General features: G+C 39.0%; 5 protein-coding genes across 7 annotated transcripts in view; 2 read left to right on the top strand and 3 right to left on the bottom strand.

Annotated features, from left to right (window-relative positions):
- The window catches only part of LOC105562828 (protein crumbs), a 33814-nt gene extending 26623 nt beyond the window's left edge, over window positions 1-7191 (top strand). For both annotated transcript variants that reach the window (XM_012013927.1, XM_012013928.1), the window contains 8 exons: window positions 231-707; window positions 891-1643; window positions 1812-2634; window positions 2902-3274; window positions 3719-4034; window positions 4381-4698; window positions 4840-4935; window positions 5077-7191. In XM_012013927.1, coding sequence (XP_011869317.1) covers window positions 231-707; window positions 891-1643; window positions 1812-2634; window positions 2902-3274; window positions 3719-4034; window positions 4381-4698; window positions 4840-4935; window positions 5077-5307 — 3387 coding nt within the window. In that variant the 3' untranslated portion in view covers window positions 5308-7191. The remainder of the gene's footprint in view (window positions 1-230; window positions 708-890; window positions 1644-1811; window positions 2635-2901; window positions 3275-3718; window positions 4035-4380; window positions 4699-4839; window positions 4936-5076) is intronic.
- Window positions 7192-7654: 463 nt separating this feature from the next.
- Window positions 7655-9733, bottom strand: LOC105562829 (endonuclease G, mitochondrial). The gene is made up of 5 exons (XM_012013929.1): window positions 9330-9733; window positions 8892-9085; window positions 8520-8756; window positions 8264-8444; window positions 7655-8025 (listed from the first exon to the last, which is right to left on the bottom strand). The coding sequence occupies exons 1-5, from the start codon at window positions 9594-9596 to the stop codon at window positions 7927-7929; spliced, it is 978 nt and encodes a 325-aa protein (XP_011869319.1). The 5' UTR covers window positions 9597-9733; the 3' UTR covers window positions 7655-7926.
- Window positions 9734-10100: 367 nt separating this feature from the next.
- LOC105562830 (cell cycle checkpoint control protein RAD9A) lies at window positions 10101-13626 on the bottom strand. Its single transcript, XM_012013930.1, has 6 exons — window positions 13080-13626; window positions 12437-12639; window positions 12217-12381; window positions 11842-11998; window positions 11550-11721; window positions 10101-11393 (listed from the first exon to the last, which is right to left on the bottom strand). The coding sequence occupies exons 1-6, from the start codon at window positions 13111-13113 to the stop codon at window positions 10706-10708; spliced, it is 1419 nt and encodes a 472-aa protein (XP_011869320.1). The 5' UTR covers window positions 13114-13626; the 3' UTR covers window positions 10101-10705.
- Window positions 13627-14046: 420 nt separating this feature from the next.
- On the top strand, window positions 14047-16393 carry LOC105562831 (vacuolar protein sorting-associated protein 29). Its single transcript, XM_012013931.1, has 4 exons — window positions 14047-14210; window positions 14615-14806; window positions 15023-15258; window positions 15508-16393. Exons 1-4 carry the CDS (start codon window positions 14208-14210, stop codon window positions 15623-15625), a joined length of 549 nt encoding a protein of 182 aa, XP_011869321.1. The 5' UTR covers window positions 14047-14207; the 3' UTR covers window positions 15626-16393.
- On the bottom strand, window positions 16244-18004 carry LOC105562832 (ubiquitin fusion degradation protein 1 homolog). 2 transcript variants are annotated; one of them, XM_012013933.1, is made up of 5 exons: window positions 17818-18004; window positions 17582-17702; window positions 17363-17517; window positions 16725-17276; window positions 16244-16591 (listed from the first exon to the last, which is right to left on the bottom strand). In XM_012013933.1, the coding sequence occupies exons 1-5, from the start codon at window positions 17818-17820 to the stop codon at window positions 16520-16522; spliced, it is 903 nt and encodes a 300-aa protein (XP_011869323.1). In that variant the 5' UTR covers window positions 17821-18004; the 3' UTR covers window positions 16244-16519. The 2 variants fall into 2 exon arrangements, with proteins under 2 accessions (XP_011869323.1, XP_011869322.1); XM_012013932.1 differs by lacking the exon at window positions 17818-18004 and having other exon boundaries at window positions 17582-17729.
- Window positions 18005-18415: the final 411 nt, after the last annotated feature.

Raw genomic sequence — 18415 nt, 5'->3', positions numbered from 1 at the left:
TCTACTTAATGCACACATTTTTTCTATTCTTATTATATTTGAAAAAATTTCTAACTAATGATTATTAGTTATTGAACACAAAAGTATTTATCATTCACTTAATTATGCTTTATCGCACTTGTTAACTCTTTCTGAAGCGCTTCTGGCGGAAGAAGGTGCGTAAATGTGTTCCGCTTGTATAAACAATTTGATAAATATCTTAAGAGTACTATTACTTGACAAATTCACAGGTGACAACCATGTCTCTAAGCGGCAGCTCGTACGTCCTGGTAAACACCACGCGCGACGAGGGCTACGATATACAATTTCGCTTTAGGACTACCCTGCCGAATGGTCTCCTGGCGATCGGTAGAGGTGTGACCATTTATATTCTCCAGCTGGTAAACGGCAAACTCAATATACATAGTAGCATCCTGAATAAATGGGATGGAGTCTTCGTCGGTAGTGGACTCAACGACTCCAACTGGCAGAAGGCCTTCGTAGCCATCAACTCGAGTCATCTCGTCCTTTCGGCCAACGAGGAACAGACTATCTACCCCATCAGCCCGAACGAAGGCTCCAACTCATCGAATCACACATCTTTCCCCACGACTTTTGTGGGCGGGAGTCACATCAGCTCCCTGAGCTTCCTGAGAAGATTGTCTCGCTTACCCTCGTTCACCTTTTTCGTCGGCTGTATGGAAGACGTCGTCATCAATGGCGAATGGGTACGTCAGTCTGTTGATAATTTCGATTTGCTGTGATTTACTTCAATTAATAATTAGGGCGTTCAATGTCTTAACTGCATTGTCAATCTGCATCATTTTTCCATCTACCAAATTTTCAAAGTCAATTGCGATTTATTTATAATTTTAACAATTAACGTTCCATGTCTTTAAAATTGATTCCAGGTCTACTCCGGCACCACGTCGAAAACCGTATACATGGAGGATGTGGAGCCGGGCTGTCCTCGCGAGGCTCAATGCTCACCGAATCCTTGTAAGAACGGCGGCCACTGTACCGATCGTTGGCGTGACTTCTACTGCAAGTGCGAGCGTCCTTACCTCGGTCACACCTGCCAGTACAACATGACAGCCGCTACTTTCGGCTACGAGAATATCACGAATGGTTACGTGACTGTAAGAGTCAGCGACGCTGTCAGGCGTACCGTCAGCTCGGTCGTTGACATCTCCATGTTCATTCGCACACGGGAGAGTTACGGTGATATCTTCTACCTGGGCACGGAACTGGATTCTCAAGTCGATCAGAAGCCCCAAGAGAAGACCTACATAGCGGCACAATTGGAGGGCGGAGAGCTGCTCGTCAGGATTCAATTTAACGGCACAGAGGCCTATACCGTCGGCGGCGTGAAGCTCAACGATGGAAACAATCATCTGATTCAAGTAGCGAGAAACGTTACCCTTGTTCAAGTGAAGATCAATGGCACAGAATACTTCCGCAAGACCATCAGTGCCACGGGAGATCTGAACGTGACCGTCCTTTATCTAGGAGGATTACCTCAGGCGTCGCGATACATTCGCCAAGTCGATAGCAGACAGATGGAAGTACAGCAAACGCCGCAAATTAACTTCAAGGGCATTATCCAAGACGTGCAGATCTCAAATGGCACGAGAACGATGGTAGTGGAATTCTTCCCGCTAAAGGTAATTGAAGATCCTTTTCGATATTTTATTTTACTCTGTGCCTGTTATATTAATCTGAATTTTATGATTTAGATCTTAAACATTATTCCAACTTTTTATCACATTCCCTTTTCATATCGGCAACGTACTTTCATGCGAGATGTGTAAATAACTCTTGTTCTCTTTCAGGCACAAGACATTCCTGCACTTGTTCAGTTCGGCAATGTCTCCTTCGACTCTGAAAAAGTCCTCGAAGGCGTGGTGTCGGATGACGTGTGCGTGAGCAGCCCGTGCAATCACAACGGCACGTGTCACGTAACGTGGAACGACTTCTGGTGCCAGTGTCCGCGTGGTTACACCGGCAAAACCTGCCAGGAGATGGAATTCTGTCAATTGCAAGACTGTCCGGCGGGTTCACGCTGCCAGAATCTCGACGATGGCTACGAGTGCATCGCCAATGCGACCTTCGACGGCGTTTCCACTGCCTTCACGTACGTGTACGGCCACGCTACGGATGCCGTCAGTGACCTACCACTCGACACCATCGAGATCACCTATCGATCTAACACGGGTGGCACGCTGCTTCATATGGCTCCCCAAATGGGTGACCAACATTTCACCGTGTCCGTCTTAAGAGACACCGTCACTGTATCCTGGCGGCTCGATCTAGAGAACCAGGGTGTCGTCTCCTTCGGTAAGAGCCAACCCGACGGAAACTGGACTTCGCTGCTCATCAGGTTAAATAACAATTCCGTGGAATGCGGTTACGTTAATCCTACTGAGGAGCAGCCCCATGTGAATCCCAACTTCAGCTTCCAACTGTGGTACGATCTGCTGGTGACAGGAACGGTCACCCTCGGTGGACTTTCTTCCAGTGCCTTATCCGATAGGCACGCTTATCTCACTGTTGGATCCAGACACGAGAAGAGAAACAACGGAATCGAGGGCAATAGCGTGGATTACAATGAGCACAGGCTAACAACCGCTATGCCCCCCCATAGTATGATATCCGGTGCGTGTAACATTTTGACACAGAGTAGCTTTAAGTAGCTTTAAATGCTTATGTTGTATGTAATAAGTGTTGCAAAGCAATATCATAGTTTTCTTTATATAATATATCATTTTTAATGAAACACGCCAACTTCCAATGACTCTCGTTTCTGAAAGTTTGGAAAGTTTTAAATTTCGATCCTTATTCTTCAATCTACAACTTTCAATTGTCTCCGTAAAATTAATCGCTGTTTCTTGAAATCGGAGAATCATTCTGTTTTCTTTGCAGGAGAACCGTTTAAGGGCTGCCTTGGCGAAGTGCGTATCGGCAGCATGTTGCTACACTACTTCACGTACGAGGAGGTTTATCAGAACGCGAATTTCACTCCGTTGGAGTTCCTGGAGTTGCAGGGTAACGATAACGCCACTCATCGCGACAGTATCGGCTGCCAACTATGCTTCGACACGGACTGCAAGAACGACGGTTACTGCTTCGACAAAACCAACAGCTACGTGTGCGAATGTCCCGCGGGTTACGCCGAGGACGACTGCTCTTTTAACATTGACGAATGCGTCGACAACAAATGTCAGAACGGTGCGACTTGCGTCGACGGTATCGCGAATTACACCTGCGTGTGCAAGAACGGCTGGCAGGGATGGCTGTGCGTATTCTCTTCTCGTCAAGTTATTTTAGCTTTCTTGTATAAGGAAGAATTGATATTTTTTGTTACTATTATGTACAGCGAAATACTTTTTACAAAATATCGTTCATAATTTTAACAAATGACATTTTTACATAATTGAATTCGTTATAAATTAATTACTCATATACATTTATGACTTAAACAGAAAAAGATATTAACGATAATTAATTAATAATTGATAATAAAACCGTCCACATTATCAATGTCACTTTATACAAGAAATCACATTTCGTAGAACAACTACAAAATGTTTAAAAATCATCCTTATCATATTAGAGAATTACACACACACATACATATCACATCGACACTAAGATAAATTCCATAAAACTGTCTTCTCCAACAATTAACAAGGGTTTATGATTCGCTCTCTTATCGAATTCTTCTCCTATCTGATTACAGGTGCGATAGCGACATCAACGAGTGCGTAACGCTGAATCCGTGTCAACACGATGGCGTATGCGTGAACCTGCCAGGCTTGTTCAGGTGTGAATGTCCCGACCAATTCACCGGCGAACTGTGCGAAAGCTTCCGGCTGATCACCTGCGAGAACGAGCCGTGCAAGAACGGTGCGACCTGCGTGGACGTGCCGAATCCAAAGACGGGTGACAACTTCACCTGCAACTGCATGCCCGGCTACGACGGCCCGATCTGTGACACGCCCTATTGCATCCGCAGAAAGTGCCAAAACGGGGGTAGATGCGATTTCCTATATCAGGTATATAATCGCTCCTCTCCAGGGTTTGAAAAATCCCCGAGTTATCATATAATCAATTTTTTTATTAGATTCTTAATTAGAAGTCCTGGAAAATTATAAAAATTAAAAGTGATAAGTTTCTCAAGTCAATTGCTTCTGGATCCTAGAATTTTTGGGTTCCTCGGGCTTCACAATTTTTAATTTAAATTCCAGAAATCTGGAAAATCTTTAAATTTTCAGATTCTAATTTATATTTGAAATATATAATATTATGTATATTCGTAGTCCTATAATTTTATAACGTCTGAAAGATTCTTTCGTATCGTATTAAATCATTGTGTACATCAATTATTACTTTGTAAAATAGACGCCGAAATGCACCTGTCCTCTCGGTTACTCCGGCATGTACTGCGAGACCAACATTGATGACTGCGCGCCGGATTCTGAGGGCAATGTGCCATGCAAGAACGACGGCAAGTGCTCCGACGGAGTGAACAAGTTTATATGCGACTGTGATGGCACCGGATATACCGGAATCGATTGTTCCCTCGACGTAGACGAGTGTCAGAATCCGAAGACTGATTGTGGACACGGCAAATGTGAGAATCTGCCTGGCATCTATCAGTGCATCTGCGACTACGGTTATTGCGGCTACAATTGCGGCATGGAAAATCCCTGCCAGGAGGTGAGTCCTTTCGACACTTGCTGAGAAAGTAAAAACGTAAAAGAGCGTGATTCATGAGTGATTAAAGTGATTATTTCATGATAAACTCCTGTTTTGTTTTTACTTAATTACGTAATAACACTTGTTTCGATGTTCTTTTAGGATTTCTGTCACAATGGTGGCACGTGCGAATGCGCCAACGGTGGCGGGTACCTGTGTCGATGCACTCCTCATTATACAGGACAAAATTGTACAGAGGTAAGATTTGGAAAAAGATTTGGATCATGTACACAAATTGATTAACTAATAAATTGCATATGCACGTACATATAACTTAAGTTAGTTGTATAAATAAAATGATTAATTTATATATACCAATAACAAATAATTGTTTTTCAGCCGGAAAGTAATTATTTAAGCACCCAAGCTCTTGATATAATGGTAATCGTAGGCCCGATCGTGGGCTGTCTCCTCCTGATTGCCATTGCATCCCTTATAGCGCTCTTCATGATGGCAAGGAAAAAACGTGCGACACGTGGCACATACAGTCCGAGTGCTCAGGAGTTTAGCAATCCGAGAGTGGAGATGGATAATGTAATGAAGCCTCCACCGGAGGAGAGATTGATTTAATCGAATGCCAGCCGGAAGGATGTAATTAGGTAATGCGAGTGAATTTCGATATGTGGAAGTTACTTTTTGAAAGAGCAAATTCTATTGTGAGCGAAAGAGAGGTAACGGGAGAATTAAATGGTACAATTTCTTTTTCTAAAGTTAAATTTATAATCAATCTATTTAATTATAAATTTCTTTGCTCACGATTGCTTAGCTGCGGATTTAGTGTTTTACAAATGCAAATCTTTTCATATATCGAAGGTTATTTGTGTAGCCTAGTCTTCCGAAAATGTGATTCATCATTGCGAAGACTTTTGACTGAAAGCACGCAGATCGCTCGACGAACAGCCAAGTCGTTGACGTGAAACAATTACTGATCGCGTCTTCTAGTCCTCGCTGTTTCGTCGTTACAAAAAAAAATAGACAAATTAGAAGGGGAGAATTTATTGTAAGATTAAATTTCAGATTCTTTGAAGATTTATTAGAAAATTTCCATCGAGTCCTTTTACTTCGTTGTTTGTGAGAGAATTGCATAGGCAATGATTCTAAGATTAATAATAAATTTAATAATAAACATTTTACGACAACGACACATTTTTCGACAATCCTTCCGAGAGAGGGTGATTGTCATTCAAGCGGATTCGAAAACTTGGCATTACGTTGAAATCTAAGAAAGTCGACGTTTTGTTAGAGTGTCTCGGAGAAAGAACACATTACGTGCATGAATTTATATTTAAAAAATAATAAACATGATTTCTTTAGTTGAATTTGAGGGACCAATGAAGATGTTGTAAGATTCGAGGATTCGAGGATTTAGAAATTCAATAATTCTAAAGATTCGACAAGTCCGAAAAGCGGATAAGAACCAAAAAATTAGAAAATTATATAAATTTAAGAATTCTATAAATTGTAAGAATAAAAAAATAAGGGGAGAAAATATTTCAATCATCACATAATGCTCGAATAATAAGGTTTTATCGAGTAAGAAAATGAAATCTATGCTTCTCTTTCTCTGGGATACCCTGTAAATAATACGCGTAAAATAAATCACGTAGGTAGATTATAATAAAGTGTACTTAAAGCTCTCAAAAGTGTCCTTAAGACGTTAAGCAATACTCGAAGGAGGCGAATCCGAGCAAACAGACCCGTCCATTTTAGTGCCTAATCTATACTCTACTTAAAAAGATATTATTTATAAGCTGCGATGCATGCAATATCGGTGGACGAAACGAAACAGAGGAAGCAAGTAGGACGTTTCCAAAAAAAGCATACGACTTAAACACATGAGAGATCTCGAGAATAATGCATAATGTTCTTACGCTTGCAAAAGAATGGGTGAATTAAAAGAAATTTTATTTGTCCCGATTTTCATTAATTCACTTTCGATTCCTATCTCATTTTTAATATCATTTACTGTTTGCTTTTATTAAACTTGTCATAATCTATTCTATTTCACTTTTATCGTAGTTGTTTCGATTTTAGTTAGATCTTTTATTAATTGAATTGCAATAAAATTCTCTTTTAATTTGCCTATCTTCGCAGGAATTATATACGTTAAGTATTAAATATCGTCAGACAGCGACACATATTCCGACTTACTGTAAAAAACCGTCGATACTGTCGAGCGTTTCCGATGTCAACGTAAGAAAGGAAAATTCTGAACGCGCATGGAAAAACTCGCATTATTGCGCGCCTGTTAATTCTGTACATAGACATAGCTCGTAAGCCGAAAAGATTATTAACGACTTTATCATATTTAGGATTTTATATGATTATTAGATATTTAACAATAACGAACGTATTAATCGATACGTACTTATACTACCACGACCAAAGTAGCGACGAGGCGATATTTTATGTTATAAGATTTTACTCTGTAAAAATCATCTTGCAACTTTATAAGAGTTTGATTTTTCACTTACAAAGCATTTGTGTTCAAGACTGAGTTCCCAGCGTCTGAAATAAGAGAAATGAAGAAAAATCCAGATGTATATGTAACATACCGAATACATACTTTCCATATTTATACATTCGAAAGAAGTAAGTGTTAATTGCGTCTTTTTATAATCAATTTTATCAATGTCAAAATGTATAAAAATTCCGAATATGTTCAGGTAAATTAATAATTATTTAAAACTATATAAAATTATTTATACGCGTAACTTTTATTTAACCGTAAATAATAATCTAAATCCTCGGCATACAAGTCGAAGAGAATAATACAATAGATTTGAGCGCGTTTTATTCGGTATGATCGAATCGAAGATATGCAATACAGTGCGTTACACAAGTAGGCATAGTGACTCCAAGCGGACGAATAAATGTACAAAATCAATAAACGTATGTATAAACAAACTAATTGATTAACGCATTAACAAACATCTTTATCTTTATTATTCCATAAAATACATATTATTCCACAAAATACAGACCAGCTAAAATAATATATAATATATGTATAATATGTCATGATTGATAAAATTTCTAAAAGCTATGTACATGAGCTAAAAAATAATCGACTGGACTTAAATATACGATCAATGATGTTTCAGAAATTAAAACTTTTTACAATCTTAATATTAGAACTTTTCAATCGGTTAGTAAAAAGAAATTAAGTGAATTGAGCAGTTTTCAGATCTAGCCTGCGTTCTTGCCGTTCACCTTGCTTAATTTGTTGCGTGATATATTGTCAAAGAATAAAAGCCCGGCAGCGCGTTCGATGCTGTCTGGCGGCACCTGTTCAAAAATTGATCAAATTCTTATATTACATCTTGTTATAAATTGAATTAATTTAATATGTCGCTCTTTTTACACTCATGCAATTATTCTGATATGCTTAGTTATAATATCTTCTACTAATTAATAAGCAGTTTTATTGACAATTTAATTACGTTCATACTGCAATGCACATAGTTTAATATCATTTTCACATTTTATAATTTCTTTTATAATTTTCTAGATTGCAAAGCAGTACCTGAAAATTAGTGAGTGGCGCGTTATCGTCAATTGGTGTGTTCGGCATCACAAACGCTTCCATTTCAAGCTTGCCGTCGCTGGTTTCACCGACAATCACCTTGTAAAAGTGCGTAGGCACCGCCACATGATTCGCGCCTATCACCTCGTAGCGCACATATTTCTTTCCATCCGCTTCTCTTCTATAAATGCACATAACAATACAAAGGTGGACAAGATTCAAAGCAAAACTAGAAAACGCCAGCAAGCAAACGGACTTGGGAAGGTACAGCGGCCCTGTGCACACGTAAACATCCTTGTAGACGTTTGTCAATTTCCGAACGTGTTTCTCCAATCTATTCCAGGAATCTCTATTGAAGCCCTTGCCGACTTGCGGTGCCATGTTGGTGAGGAAAAAGGTTTGCTCCATGTGTTTCTGTTCCACTTTGTGATTTCCAGCCGCCGCTAGATGACCACGATCATAGCCGCTTCCCTTGTAGTCCGTATTGTCTGATCTGTCGGCACCATTAAAATTAAGACTCAATTAATCTCGACAAATTAATTCAATCAACGAAATCAAATTGATAAAAACTTTCTCTTTTAGATCTCCCAGAAAAATTAAATATATCAAAAATTGTACATTTCCTCACCTGAAGAAAGGGTGTATACTCTGATCAGGTTTGAACTCGCACCTGGAGCGATCCACTTCCTTGTTGCATTGCAACCTCTCCTTGGTCAAGTGTTCAAACACCCAATGAGCAACTTTGTTTCGCCTGTCGTAAGAGAGCACAAAATCCTCGTACGACCTGACATGATCCAATCCGGGAAAACCAAATTTCATAATCTGCCGCAATATTACCAATATCCAATACGAACATTAGAACATGACAGCGTTACAAGTAATCGCAAAGTTTTCACGCGTCGAGAAGTGACCGAACGTTAATTTCTCTCGCGCTTGATGCTACCAGATTATCTATTTCTAAATGATTACACGCCAATCTATTGTCAAATTATTTCTTCCGTCTGTCTCTAATGAATAAATGTAGGGGGTTGATGGACGCTTGACCCGGGCCTCGATTTTCACCCACCTGCGACACCCTCGTAGCGATCGAGGACAGATTGGAGCCCATGTCGCAGCTCTTTTCGGAAGGTGTGAAGGGGGTGGCCGCCGAAACCGTGCCGAACAGGGGCAAACCTGGCATATTTTGCACCGCCGACAACACACTCGTTCCACTGTCCGTCGAATATCGCCTCTGTTCGGAGAACTTGCCCAGATACCAGCCTCCCATACCCACGCTGGTCAGAGCGGCTAAATTCAATGCTAATTGCTTCATCCCGTTCATGTTTCTTCTCATTATCCTCCACGTGGTGTGTCGCGCCGTAACGACGAGATCGGGGAAACGTGTCCGAAGAGGTGCGAGGAGGGTTAGAAACTCAGAGTCGGGTCAGGTTAGAGTAAAATCCTTCGACTGTGACGTATGCAATGCATGGTGTCTCAGGTGCACGTGTATACATTTTTTTATTTTTCAACAATCAATTTTTATCATGACAGAACTAATTTTGGTGGTTTCATATGAATTTAGAGATTTTATCCCTGGTGAAAATATTTATCAGAATTTTTATACGAATTGGTATACTTTTCAGAAATATGGAGATAAATTCTAAGAAAAATTTTCACCAAGAATTAGTTGGAAAATTACTTGATTTTTCCCGGCATCTAATAAATATAATGGAAATTCTACGTTTCTACACACACATTGAAGTACGTTGATTTTCATTTCCAATTATTTCTTGTTATTAAACTTACACGATATGGGAAAGAAGCAAGTGAACAAAGGCAGTGACTTCTCACACACTACTTAGTTTTGTATAAAAATCCTGTATTTACAATAACATTTTTACAATTGGAACAACTTATATACAACGCGTCCGACTCGAGATGCCTCTACTTCGGACACAAGTCTCTTTAAGATAACTGCGTTCCAATCTTGTCTCTGAAATGATTTCACTAAACCGTCCAAATTTTTTGGTCCCAAATAACTAAACTTATTTTTTTTTAATGAGTATGTTAACCAAGAGTAATGAAAGCTTACACAATGAATCGCTTAATAAGTAATGAAAGCTTACACATTGAATCGTTTAATAAGACTGAAAGAACATGATACGTTAATAAATTATAAGACTTTCTATTTAAAAATCTCTATATGAAATTATACAAGAATTTAAGATTTAGTTACCAAATGACCGTATACACATATCGCTTTTCATGTAAAAGAAACTGGTCGTTGATATAAAGAAAGAAATGTTATTTAAACAAATACATTAATAACATAATTTACTTTAAACATTATCTTGGTTAATCTTTCAGAAAATATGTTATGAAATTATAAAGAATTCTAGTATTAAATAAATTTTTCTCCGATTTATCGTTATAGATATTCTTCCAACTCTCGCAAGATAATATTTAATCACTGTTATTTTCATCAGAATCCTCTACCAGGATAACGTCATGGCCAGGTAACATTCGAGGGTCAAAAGTACTGTGAAAGCATTTCTGGAACACCAGTTTTGCTCTCTTGGCCGCTTGACGACGCGGCGGCGACTGTGGTACGCTCTCTTCCAGATCAACGAGCTCTTCTTCCTCCGCGACTTCTTCCTCCTTCTCGTCATTCCTCGACTTCCTCTTTGTGATGCTTGAAAATACTGAATTTATTAGCTTTCGTTGGCTGTCTAAAACCTTTCTATCAGTCGCCGAAGATGTATTAGCAGGATTGGGCGTGACGGAGCGACGACTCTGTTCCGGCATATGCAAATTCCTTTCTCGAACGTTACTTATAGAATTATTTACGGAAGCAACGTTCACAGAAGTATTTTGGTTAAGCGTTTTGTTCGACTGATTTCTCTCTTCTGTTGGTTTACTCTTGAGTACGTCATTGACTTTAGGTTTCGTAGGTTTCGTAGGTTTCTTCACTCGACTGGAGGATTTGTTGACGCACTTGGATGTACTTTTTGAGGAAGCATTCCTTCTTCGAACAGGTCGCATTTGTCTGCTGACGAGCGACACATCCGATTGACTGTCACAGTCTGGATTCAGGGTTGATAGCAATAAGTTTGTCTCGAAGGCTTGACTCTTCAGCGTAAACAATATTGGCCTGAAAAATGTGATGCACGAGAGATAAAGAATTATTGAAATAGAGACGCGCACAGATTTTATATCACTGAATATATGTGAAAGCAATATTTTAATCTTCAACTACTGGAGTGTTTACTTAACATTAAATAAAAGAGTTTAAAACTTGGATGTATACCTTCCAGCTGTTCCAAAACTTGCAGTAACAGGGACGCTCGCGGTCTCGCTGAAAGCGAGCAAAGCTCTGGCCTCTTTCAAGCAAAATGTAACGCTTGTTTCGTTCTCAATTGCATAACGATCGAATTCCCCGACACCAAGAGCCAGCTGGGAACGAGTAATATTCACCATGGCTGTAATACGTAACTATAGCATTAATTGACATTAATTGACGTAAATTCACAATACTATTAGTTACCACATTGTTTTGCGCTTTATGTTTATATTATATAGGAGTAGGACATTTGGTCTACCTGACGTATCATCCACATAGTTCCTGAGCAACAGCTTCTGTGGCGTTACCTCGAGCGTTATTTCGAACAAATTTTGTGGAAAATTTTGCAAAGCCTCCGTCAATGTTCGAGCCACAAATATCAACTCGTTGGACATACCAGCCTTGGTGTACGACGCCTATTTAATCCACAGTCTCATTACTTGATACAATCACTAGTTTAGATGAAAACGTGATTCCCAGATGTTTGTTTTATAATGCTGAACAGTTCTTATTAAATTTTCGGAATATTTGGCCATTTTGTAATTAGAATTAATCAGGTTCCTTTTCAAAGTGTTAAGCTGCGAAATCGCATCTGAGAATCAAGTATAATGAAAAAGAAATGTCCTCAGTGTACTTGCAACTTTTCAGAATCCAAAATAGGCGCCAGGTGGGACTTTTTGATGCCGTTTTTATACTTTAGGATAAACACCAGATCGCAGGCGTCTACCTCCAACTGGATGTGGCAAGTCTCCACTTGCTTGTCCAATATATGCGCAGATTTGAAGACTGTCATCGCGCTCTGTAAATCACAGATTAAACATCGTGTACGCAAACGCAGCCGAAACGGATATTACCCTCATCGAGATCTTGCACTTCTGCGCCTCTTCTTCCTCGAGATTGCCAAGAGCGTAGTAGGAGAAGAAATTCTTGTGGAATGTGAAGTCGGAATACGCCGATTTTGCCATGTTGACTGTGCGAAAAGAAATGTACCCCTCCTGCGGATTCACGTACATCTCGTCTCCAATCTTCGCCAGCATGTGTATCGCCTTTGCCAGGACTGCGTCAATCGGAAAACGCCAATTAGCAATTCGTTGTAAAGAAATTAAATTGTGAATTGAAATTATGAAATTATTAATCTCAAGCTGTTCTGGTACGCGTTAAAGTTTTCGAGAGGTTTCGTTTAACTCGTAGTAACGTCCAATGCATATTTTTCCACTGACAATAAAACATGCGGTACAAAACAAACAAGTGGAGGATTGCATTAGCCGAGCAATGGGAAGTGCTAAAATTAAGGCTGGTCTACAATACATGGAGTAAGCTGGAGTAAGGAGTAGGAGTAAGGAAATAAATCCATTTTATTTCTTACTCCTACTCCTTACTCCAGCTTACTCCAGCTTACTCCATGTATTGTAGACCAGCCTTTAAATTGATGCTTTGCGTTTGTAAAACAGCGATTCTCATTTGCGTAACACAAATTAATAGAGTGAATCAACATACTTTTGACGTTCCCGCCAGGTAGGACGCATTTCATGTCGAATACTTAGTATTCTACGCGCGAGCGATACTGCGAAAAGTATAAAATGGCTCACGGTCCAATAATTCTCCCAGAACAATGTACTGCTCATTTGAACTTTGACGCCATAAATAGCAACAATTTCAAAACTCATTCAAGGCGGAAAACTGAATAGGTTGTGTCATAGATAGGATCGTGTTAGAGATCCGTAACTGCGAGTGAAATTTTAGCACCCAGAAACGTCAGGGGCATGGTATAAAGATACAAGGTGAAGCAATCTGGTGGGTGCGCAGTGTCAACCAATCAGAGATGGCCCAAACTATCGAACTGACCAATCAGAAATTTGCCCCAAAAATTGGCTACATGAGCAATGTTTCACCTTGTATCTTTACACCCATGGTGGAAATAACAAGGTGAAGCATTCCCGATGCTGCGCACTCGTTCAATTTTGTAAGCCAATCATCGCGCGACCCATTTTGCAAGGAAAGTAAAGCCCGCTGCAGACGATGCTATTTTTCCTGCTGGATTGCTTACGATTTACTAAACTACTAGGAATCCTGAGTGCTGAGTGGTGCAACGATAGTAATTTACTAAATCGCAAGCAATCCAGCAGGAAAAATAGCATCGTCTGCAGCGGGCTTAATATGGCTGCTTCCATCAGCGCCTGTCATCCATCACGTCGTTTGATGTTTACGTCCTTTCTTTAAATATTGCATGAAAACGAAGTGAACAAAGCTACATATGCAATAAGTAGTAAATATAATTAATGTTGAGATATCATATTACTTCATGTGTTTAATAATATGTTTAATAATATAAAGTGGGCGCCTTCAAAATGGGTCGTCTTCTGATTGGTTTAACCGTCAAAGCTGCCGCCATTATGCGCAATGCTTCACCTTGTTATTTCCACCATGTTTACACCATGGTCAGGGGCCTCAGAATACCCTAGGGCACGTGCTGTCTCTATCATACCTTAGGTGTACGCCTCTCTGTATGTTTGACATTTCCGCCTTCTGTGCGTTATATGTATATTATAGAAATACAGCAGATATTGTTATCGCGGGATTACAAGTATCGAAATATATTAGCCTAAGAATTTAATTACGAAAATCATGGTGAGTACCCAACGCAAAAGCAGCCCGTAAATGTGCTGAAGGTCGAAAACAAGTCGTTTTAGTAATCTAACCTTAAAGCAGGCGGTGTCTGTTTCAACGTAGCATTATATGTTATTTTATCATCTCTGTCGTACGTTAAATTTTTATATCGTGTAATCAGCAAATCTTCTTATACACTTTTTATTCTTTAATCGCCTTCACTTACGAATGACAGTTCAATAGTTGATTTTAGTTTATCTCAATGATTTTATAAATATATCAATTCCCACCACAGAGTTGCTAAATTTAAAATGTATCTGTACATGTTTTTTATTCGATTCGAAAAACGCAAAAATTACGCAATATAATGGCACGCAAAAGCCTTTAAAAAGTTGTATTCCAAAGCGGAAATTAATCTTTTGTAGCTTGTGTTGGTATTGGGAGACTTGCATATTCCACACAGATGTAGTAGCCTTCCGAGTAAATTCAAGAAGCTGCTGGTACCAGGAAGAATACAGCACATCTTATGCACCGGCAATCTTTGTACGAAAGAGTCCTATGACTATCTCAAGACGCTGGCCAGTGATGTTCATGTAGTCAGAGGAGATTTTGACGAGGTACATATTGATCTAACAATTTTATTTAATCACATTAACACATAGAACAATATTTATTAGTTAAAGTAATTTAAATACAATGAAATATGTATACATACATCGTGCAAAATTAAAGGCAAGAAAAATGAGCAAAATTGTCACATATTGTGATTAACTAAGTTAAATTGCAACGCAATTATGAATATTATACATTAAAGCGAAGAATTTTATTTGCAGAATTTAAATTATCCGGAACAAAAAGTAGTTACTGTGGGCCAGTTCAGAATAGGACTCTCCCATGGGCATCAAGTAGTACCATGGGGCGATCCGGAATCTTTAGCCTTGATACAGAGACAACTAGACGTCGATATTCTCATATCGGGACATACACATAAATTCGAAGCTTACGAGCATGAAAATAAATTCTACATCAATCCTGGGTCAGCTACCGGAGCTTACAATCCTCTAGATACGTAAGTTTCTTTGAGATGTATAAATGATATAAGAATAAACATGGAAGCATATTTTCAGAAAAAAATTACTTTTTTCCAACAATTCAATTCTCAGAAATACTATCTTTTTTATTTAATCGTGTGATGTAATCTTTTAATTATTAATTTATAAATTATATTCTTTGTAAAAGGAAATATAATTTACAACGATAATTTAATAAGGAAATCCTGTATGAGAATACTATTTTAATCGTAATTTTTTCTTTTTAGATCAGTTATACCATCATTCGTATTGATGGACATTCAAAGCTCAACAGTGGTTACTTACGTGTACCAGTTGGTTGGAGACGAAGTTAAAGTGGAAAGGATTGAATACAAGAAGAGTTAGAGTCGATAGAAATTTCAGAATATATCTGTTATAGGTATAGCCGGTATTAGTCGGTTCTTATTTCAAAATCGTCTCAACTAAGATGTTAATACGGCTTGTGATTGGTTTAAAACACATTAAGACTACTTAAAATGGTCTTAAATATAAGGACGGACTATGAATTCGATCTATATCCGAGACTCGGTAAGAATGTATGAATATTCAATATTTGCTAGATACTTTTAATCGGTCTCGGATTGATTAATTAATTAGCATTTAAGTGTGATTATTGAATCGTATATTTGTTGTAAATAAATCAATATCAATATTATATGTACAGTAAGCACTTTCAAATTAAAAAATACATCGATAGACAATTATCTTCATCACTTCGAAAAAACTTAAATTAACGAAAGTAATGTTCGAGACCGTTTAGGCAATGTGAGCAGTCACCCGTTGAAAATGATGTAAAAAATTTTATATATATATATATATCGCATTGGTATTAGATTTTTAATCTGAAAAATCACATTTAAGTTGTTTTGTATAGGAGCCTTATTTAAATTTTCTACTTCGAAAAAAATTCTTAATAGGTTTTCGTATACAATTTTATAAAACTATGTTATATAGCTTAGTATATAGCCGCTATAATTCCTTTATTTCCATAGAAAGACACGACATGAAAAATGGAACAATGTTTCTTCCTGCTTAGAAATATGTGATAAGAAAAATAAAGACGCACGTAACTTGTAATAGAGCAATGAGATTTAAATAATATCAATTACTGAATTTGACTCATTTAATTATATTTTTATAACAAAAGAGAACATCATTCCACAATACAACATTCATTCCGGCAAACGCTCAGGTAAAGATTTATAAATAAAAAATAATAAACAATTGCCCGTTATTCTATCATTTTCTAGATTTTCTCAAAAGAGTAAATCCTTCGCCAGTAAACGCCTTAAATTCGTCTGGATCCTTTATCTGAAACGATACAAGCTAATATTAATCATGATACCATGAAGATTATGCGCAATTTAGATTGCTACATATTCTATATATCGATCATTCTAAACTTTCATATGCCGCGATACAGAATTGCAATTTGAGTCCCTACCTCCTTGTTATTGACTGGCTTCATGTTTCGCAGGAACCTAAGAGTGCCTATTTGATATTCATAATCGGGTATTCCCCTAACATAGGTCGGCTTGGTGGCTACAGCTTCCTGCTTGGGCATGTCCTTGCGCTTTTTACCGTCCAGCCGGACGCCCTCGCCCTGAAAAGGCACAAAGCCAGTCTGCGCCGGCATCAAATCGGCCAGGTGCTCTATTTCATCCTCTCCCTTCTTGGCCTCCCTTATTGGCTCCTTATAGCCCACCGGTGGCGCAAACTCCACGTTCATGTCGCATTCAATGATGCTAACTGCCGGGCCAGGCCTGGTTTCGAGCACGCACATCTCGTAGATCTTTTGATTGTACTTGATCGCAATTACGTCGCCTGTGGTTAAGCAGGCGAAGCTGCGCAGACCGTTCTCCAACACGGCCTTGGGATTTGTAATATCCAAAAAGTCCTCGGACTGCGGTTGAAAACGTGAGAATGTCGCAACCGGTAGCGACACGCTTTCTACATTCAACAGCTCGCCTTCCTCCAGCAAAAGATTATGCATCATCTACGATGAGATATAGTGATCTATAATTTATCTATTGCCATTGCTGTTCCTTGCATATACATATATAAAATGCAATCCATACTAACCCAATAAGGTAAATAGACTTTGCCTTCATCGGCGATAAACTCCAGTACGCCACAGTGAGTAATTCTGTTGGTTTTCTTGTTGGTCAGTTTGAACAGCATTGGGTAGATGATATTGAGCCTGGTGAGCTGTTCCAGAGCAGACGGTGGCATGATTACTGAAAGGGAATAGACCAATATGCAAAACATCTCTCTTAGTTTTCATCTATCAGTGACACTCACTCTTGCCACCGCGCTCGACGTCCTGGCGATAGGTCCCAGGCAACATCGATACTGAAAAGCATTTGTACTGGGTATTGAAGGGCCGCGGAATCTCCGGGAACATGTTGAACCCGAACTGAAACTGGAAAGTCATCCTCCTGAATTGTTAACCTCAATTATTCTCCTTTTGACAAGCAAGATCGTGGAAAAACTTGCGCAGTTTCCCCGATAACCATCGACTTCTCCCGCACTCTTACCATGTTTGCGGTTCGCTGAGTCTCTTGGCGAGTTTTCTTTTTTTATAGGGCTTTTTCTATAGCGACAACACAACTGCTACGAGAGAGTCACGTCAGTCGCGACATTTGTATGTATGTACACACACACATTTGTACGCATACCCCATTTTATACCTACATACAGCAGACGACGCTGCGCGCAACGTGAGGCGCGGGCAACTAATCATTGCCTCGAGAACATGGTCGTAGAAATACCTAGACGGAGCATATGCCGCGAGGAAGGTCCACAAAGAGTGAAGGGAATGACATGTCAATTGTAACGGACAAGATGGCAACACTCGATCGTGTCACGTATAGAGACCGTGCCTAATCGAAAATTGGTGAAGTATCAGGAGAAAATGATCTGTAAAGAGGTGGCACTATCTAAATTTCTAAGAATTGGAATTCCGAGATTTTCAAACTTCAAATCGCGAAAACCAAGAATCACGAAAACTGGCAAAGTATCAGGAGAACATGATCTGCAAAGAGGTGGCACTATAAAAATTTCCAAGAATTTTTCACAATTTCCAAGAATTGGCGTTCCGAGAATTTCAAGTCGCTAAAATCGAGAATCTCGAAA

Source organism: Vollenhovia emeryi, unplaced genomic scaffold, assembly GCF_000949405.1.
Source record: "Vollenhovia emeryi isolate VEMERY1.0 unplaced genomic scaffold, V.emery_V1.0 DF939183.1, whole genome shotgun sequence".
NCBI classification, from domain to species: domain Eukaryota; kingdom Metazoa; phylum Arthropoda; class Insecta; order Hymenoptera; family Formicidae; genus Vollenhovia; species Vollenhovia emeryi.
Note: the sequence above shows the minus strand (reverse complement) of the source record. Positions and strands in the feature narration are given on the sequence as shown.

What these genes read in the sequence shown, in the direction of transcription:
- LOC105562829 (XM_012013929.1), bottom strand. Translation starts at nt 9,596, where the DNA reads ATGAGAAGAAACATGAACGGGATGAAGCAATTAGCATTGAATTTAGCC. An exon ending in TCGCTACGAGGGTGTCGCAG is followed by an intron (nt 9,086 to 9,329) that starts GTGGGTGAAAAT and finishes ATATTGCGGCAG; the next exon opens with ATTATGAAATTTGGTTTTCC. An exon ending in GGGCCGCTGTACCTTCCCAA is followed by an intron (nt 8,445 to 8,519) that starts GTCCGTTTGCTT and finishes GTGCATTTATAG; the next exon opens with AAGAGAAGCGGATGGAAAGA.
- LOC105562830 (XM_012013930.1), bottom strand. Translation starts at nt 13,113, where the DNA reads ATGAAATGCGTCCTACCTGGCGGGAACGTCAAAA. An exon ending in ACCTGGCGGGAACGTCAAAA is followed by an intron (nt 12,640 to 13,079) that starts GTATGTTGATTC and finishes CGATTGACGCAG; the next exon opens with TCCTGGCAAAGGCGATACAC. An exon ending in CTATGTGGATGATACGTCAG is followed by an intron (nt 11,722 to 11,841) that starts GTAGACCAAATG and finishes TACGTATTACAG; the next exon opens with CCATGGTGAATATTACTCGT.
- LOC105562831 (XM_012013931.1), top strand. An exon ending in TCAGAGGAGATTTTGACGAG is followed by an intron (nt 14,807 to 15,022) that starts GTACATATTGAT and finishes TTTTATTTGCAG; the next exon opens with AATTTAAATTATCCGGAACA. An exon ending in GCTTACAATCCTCTAGATAC is followed by an intron (nt 15,259 to 15,507) that starts GTAAGTTTCTTT and finishes TTTTCTTTTTAG; the next exon opens with ATCAGTTATACCATCATTCG.
- LOC105562832 (XM_012013932.1), bottom strand. Translation starts at nt 17,714, where the DNA reads ATGACTTTCCAGTTTCAGTTCGGGTTCAACATGTTCCCGGAGATTCCG. An exon ending in AAGTCTATTTACCTTATTGG is followed by an intron (nt 17,277 to 17,362) that starts GTTAGTATGGAT and finishes ATCTCATCGTAG; the next exon opens with ATGATGCATAATCTTTTGCT. An exon ending in AGCCAGTCAATAACAAGGAG is followed by an intron (nt 16,592 to 16,724) that starts GTAGGGACTCAA and finishes GTATCGTTTCAG; the next exon opens with ATAAAGGATCCAGACGAATT.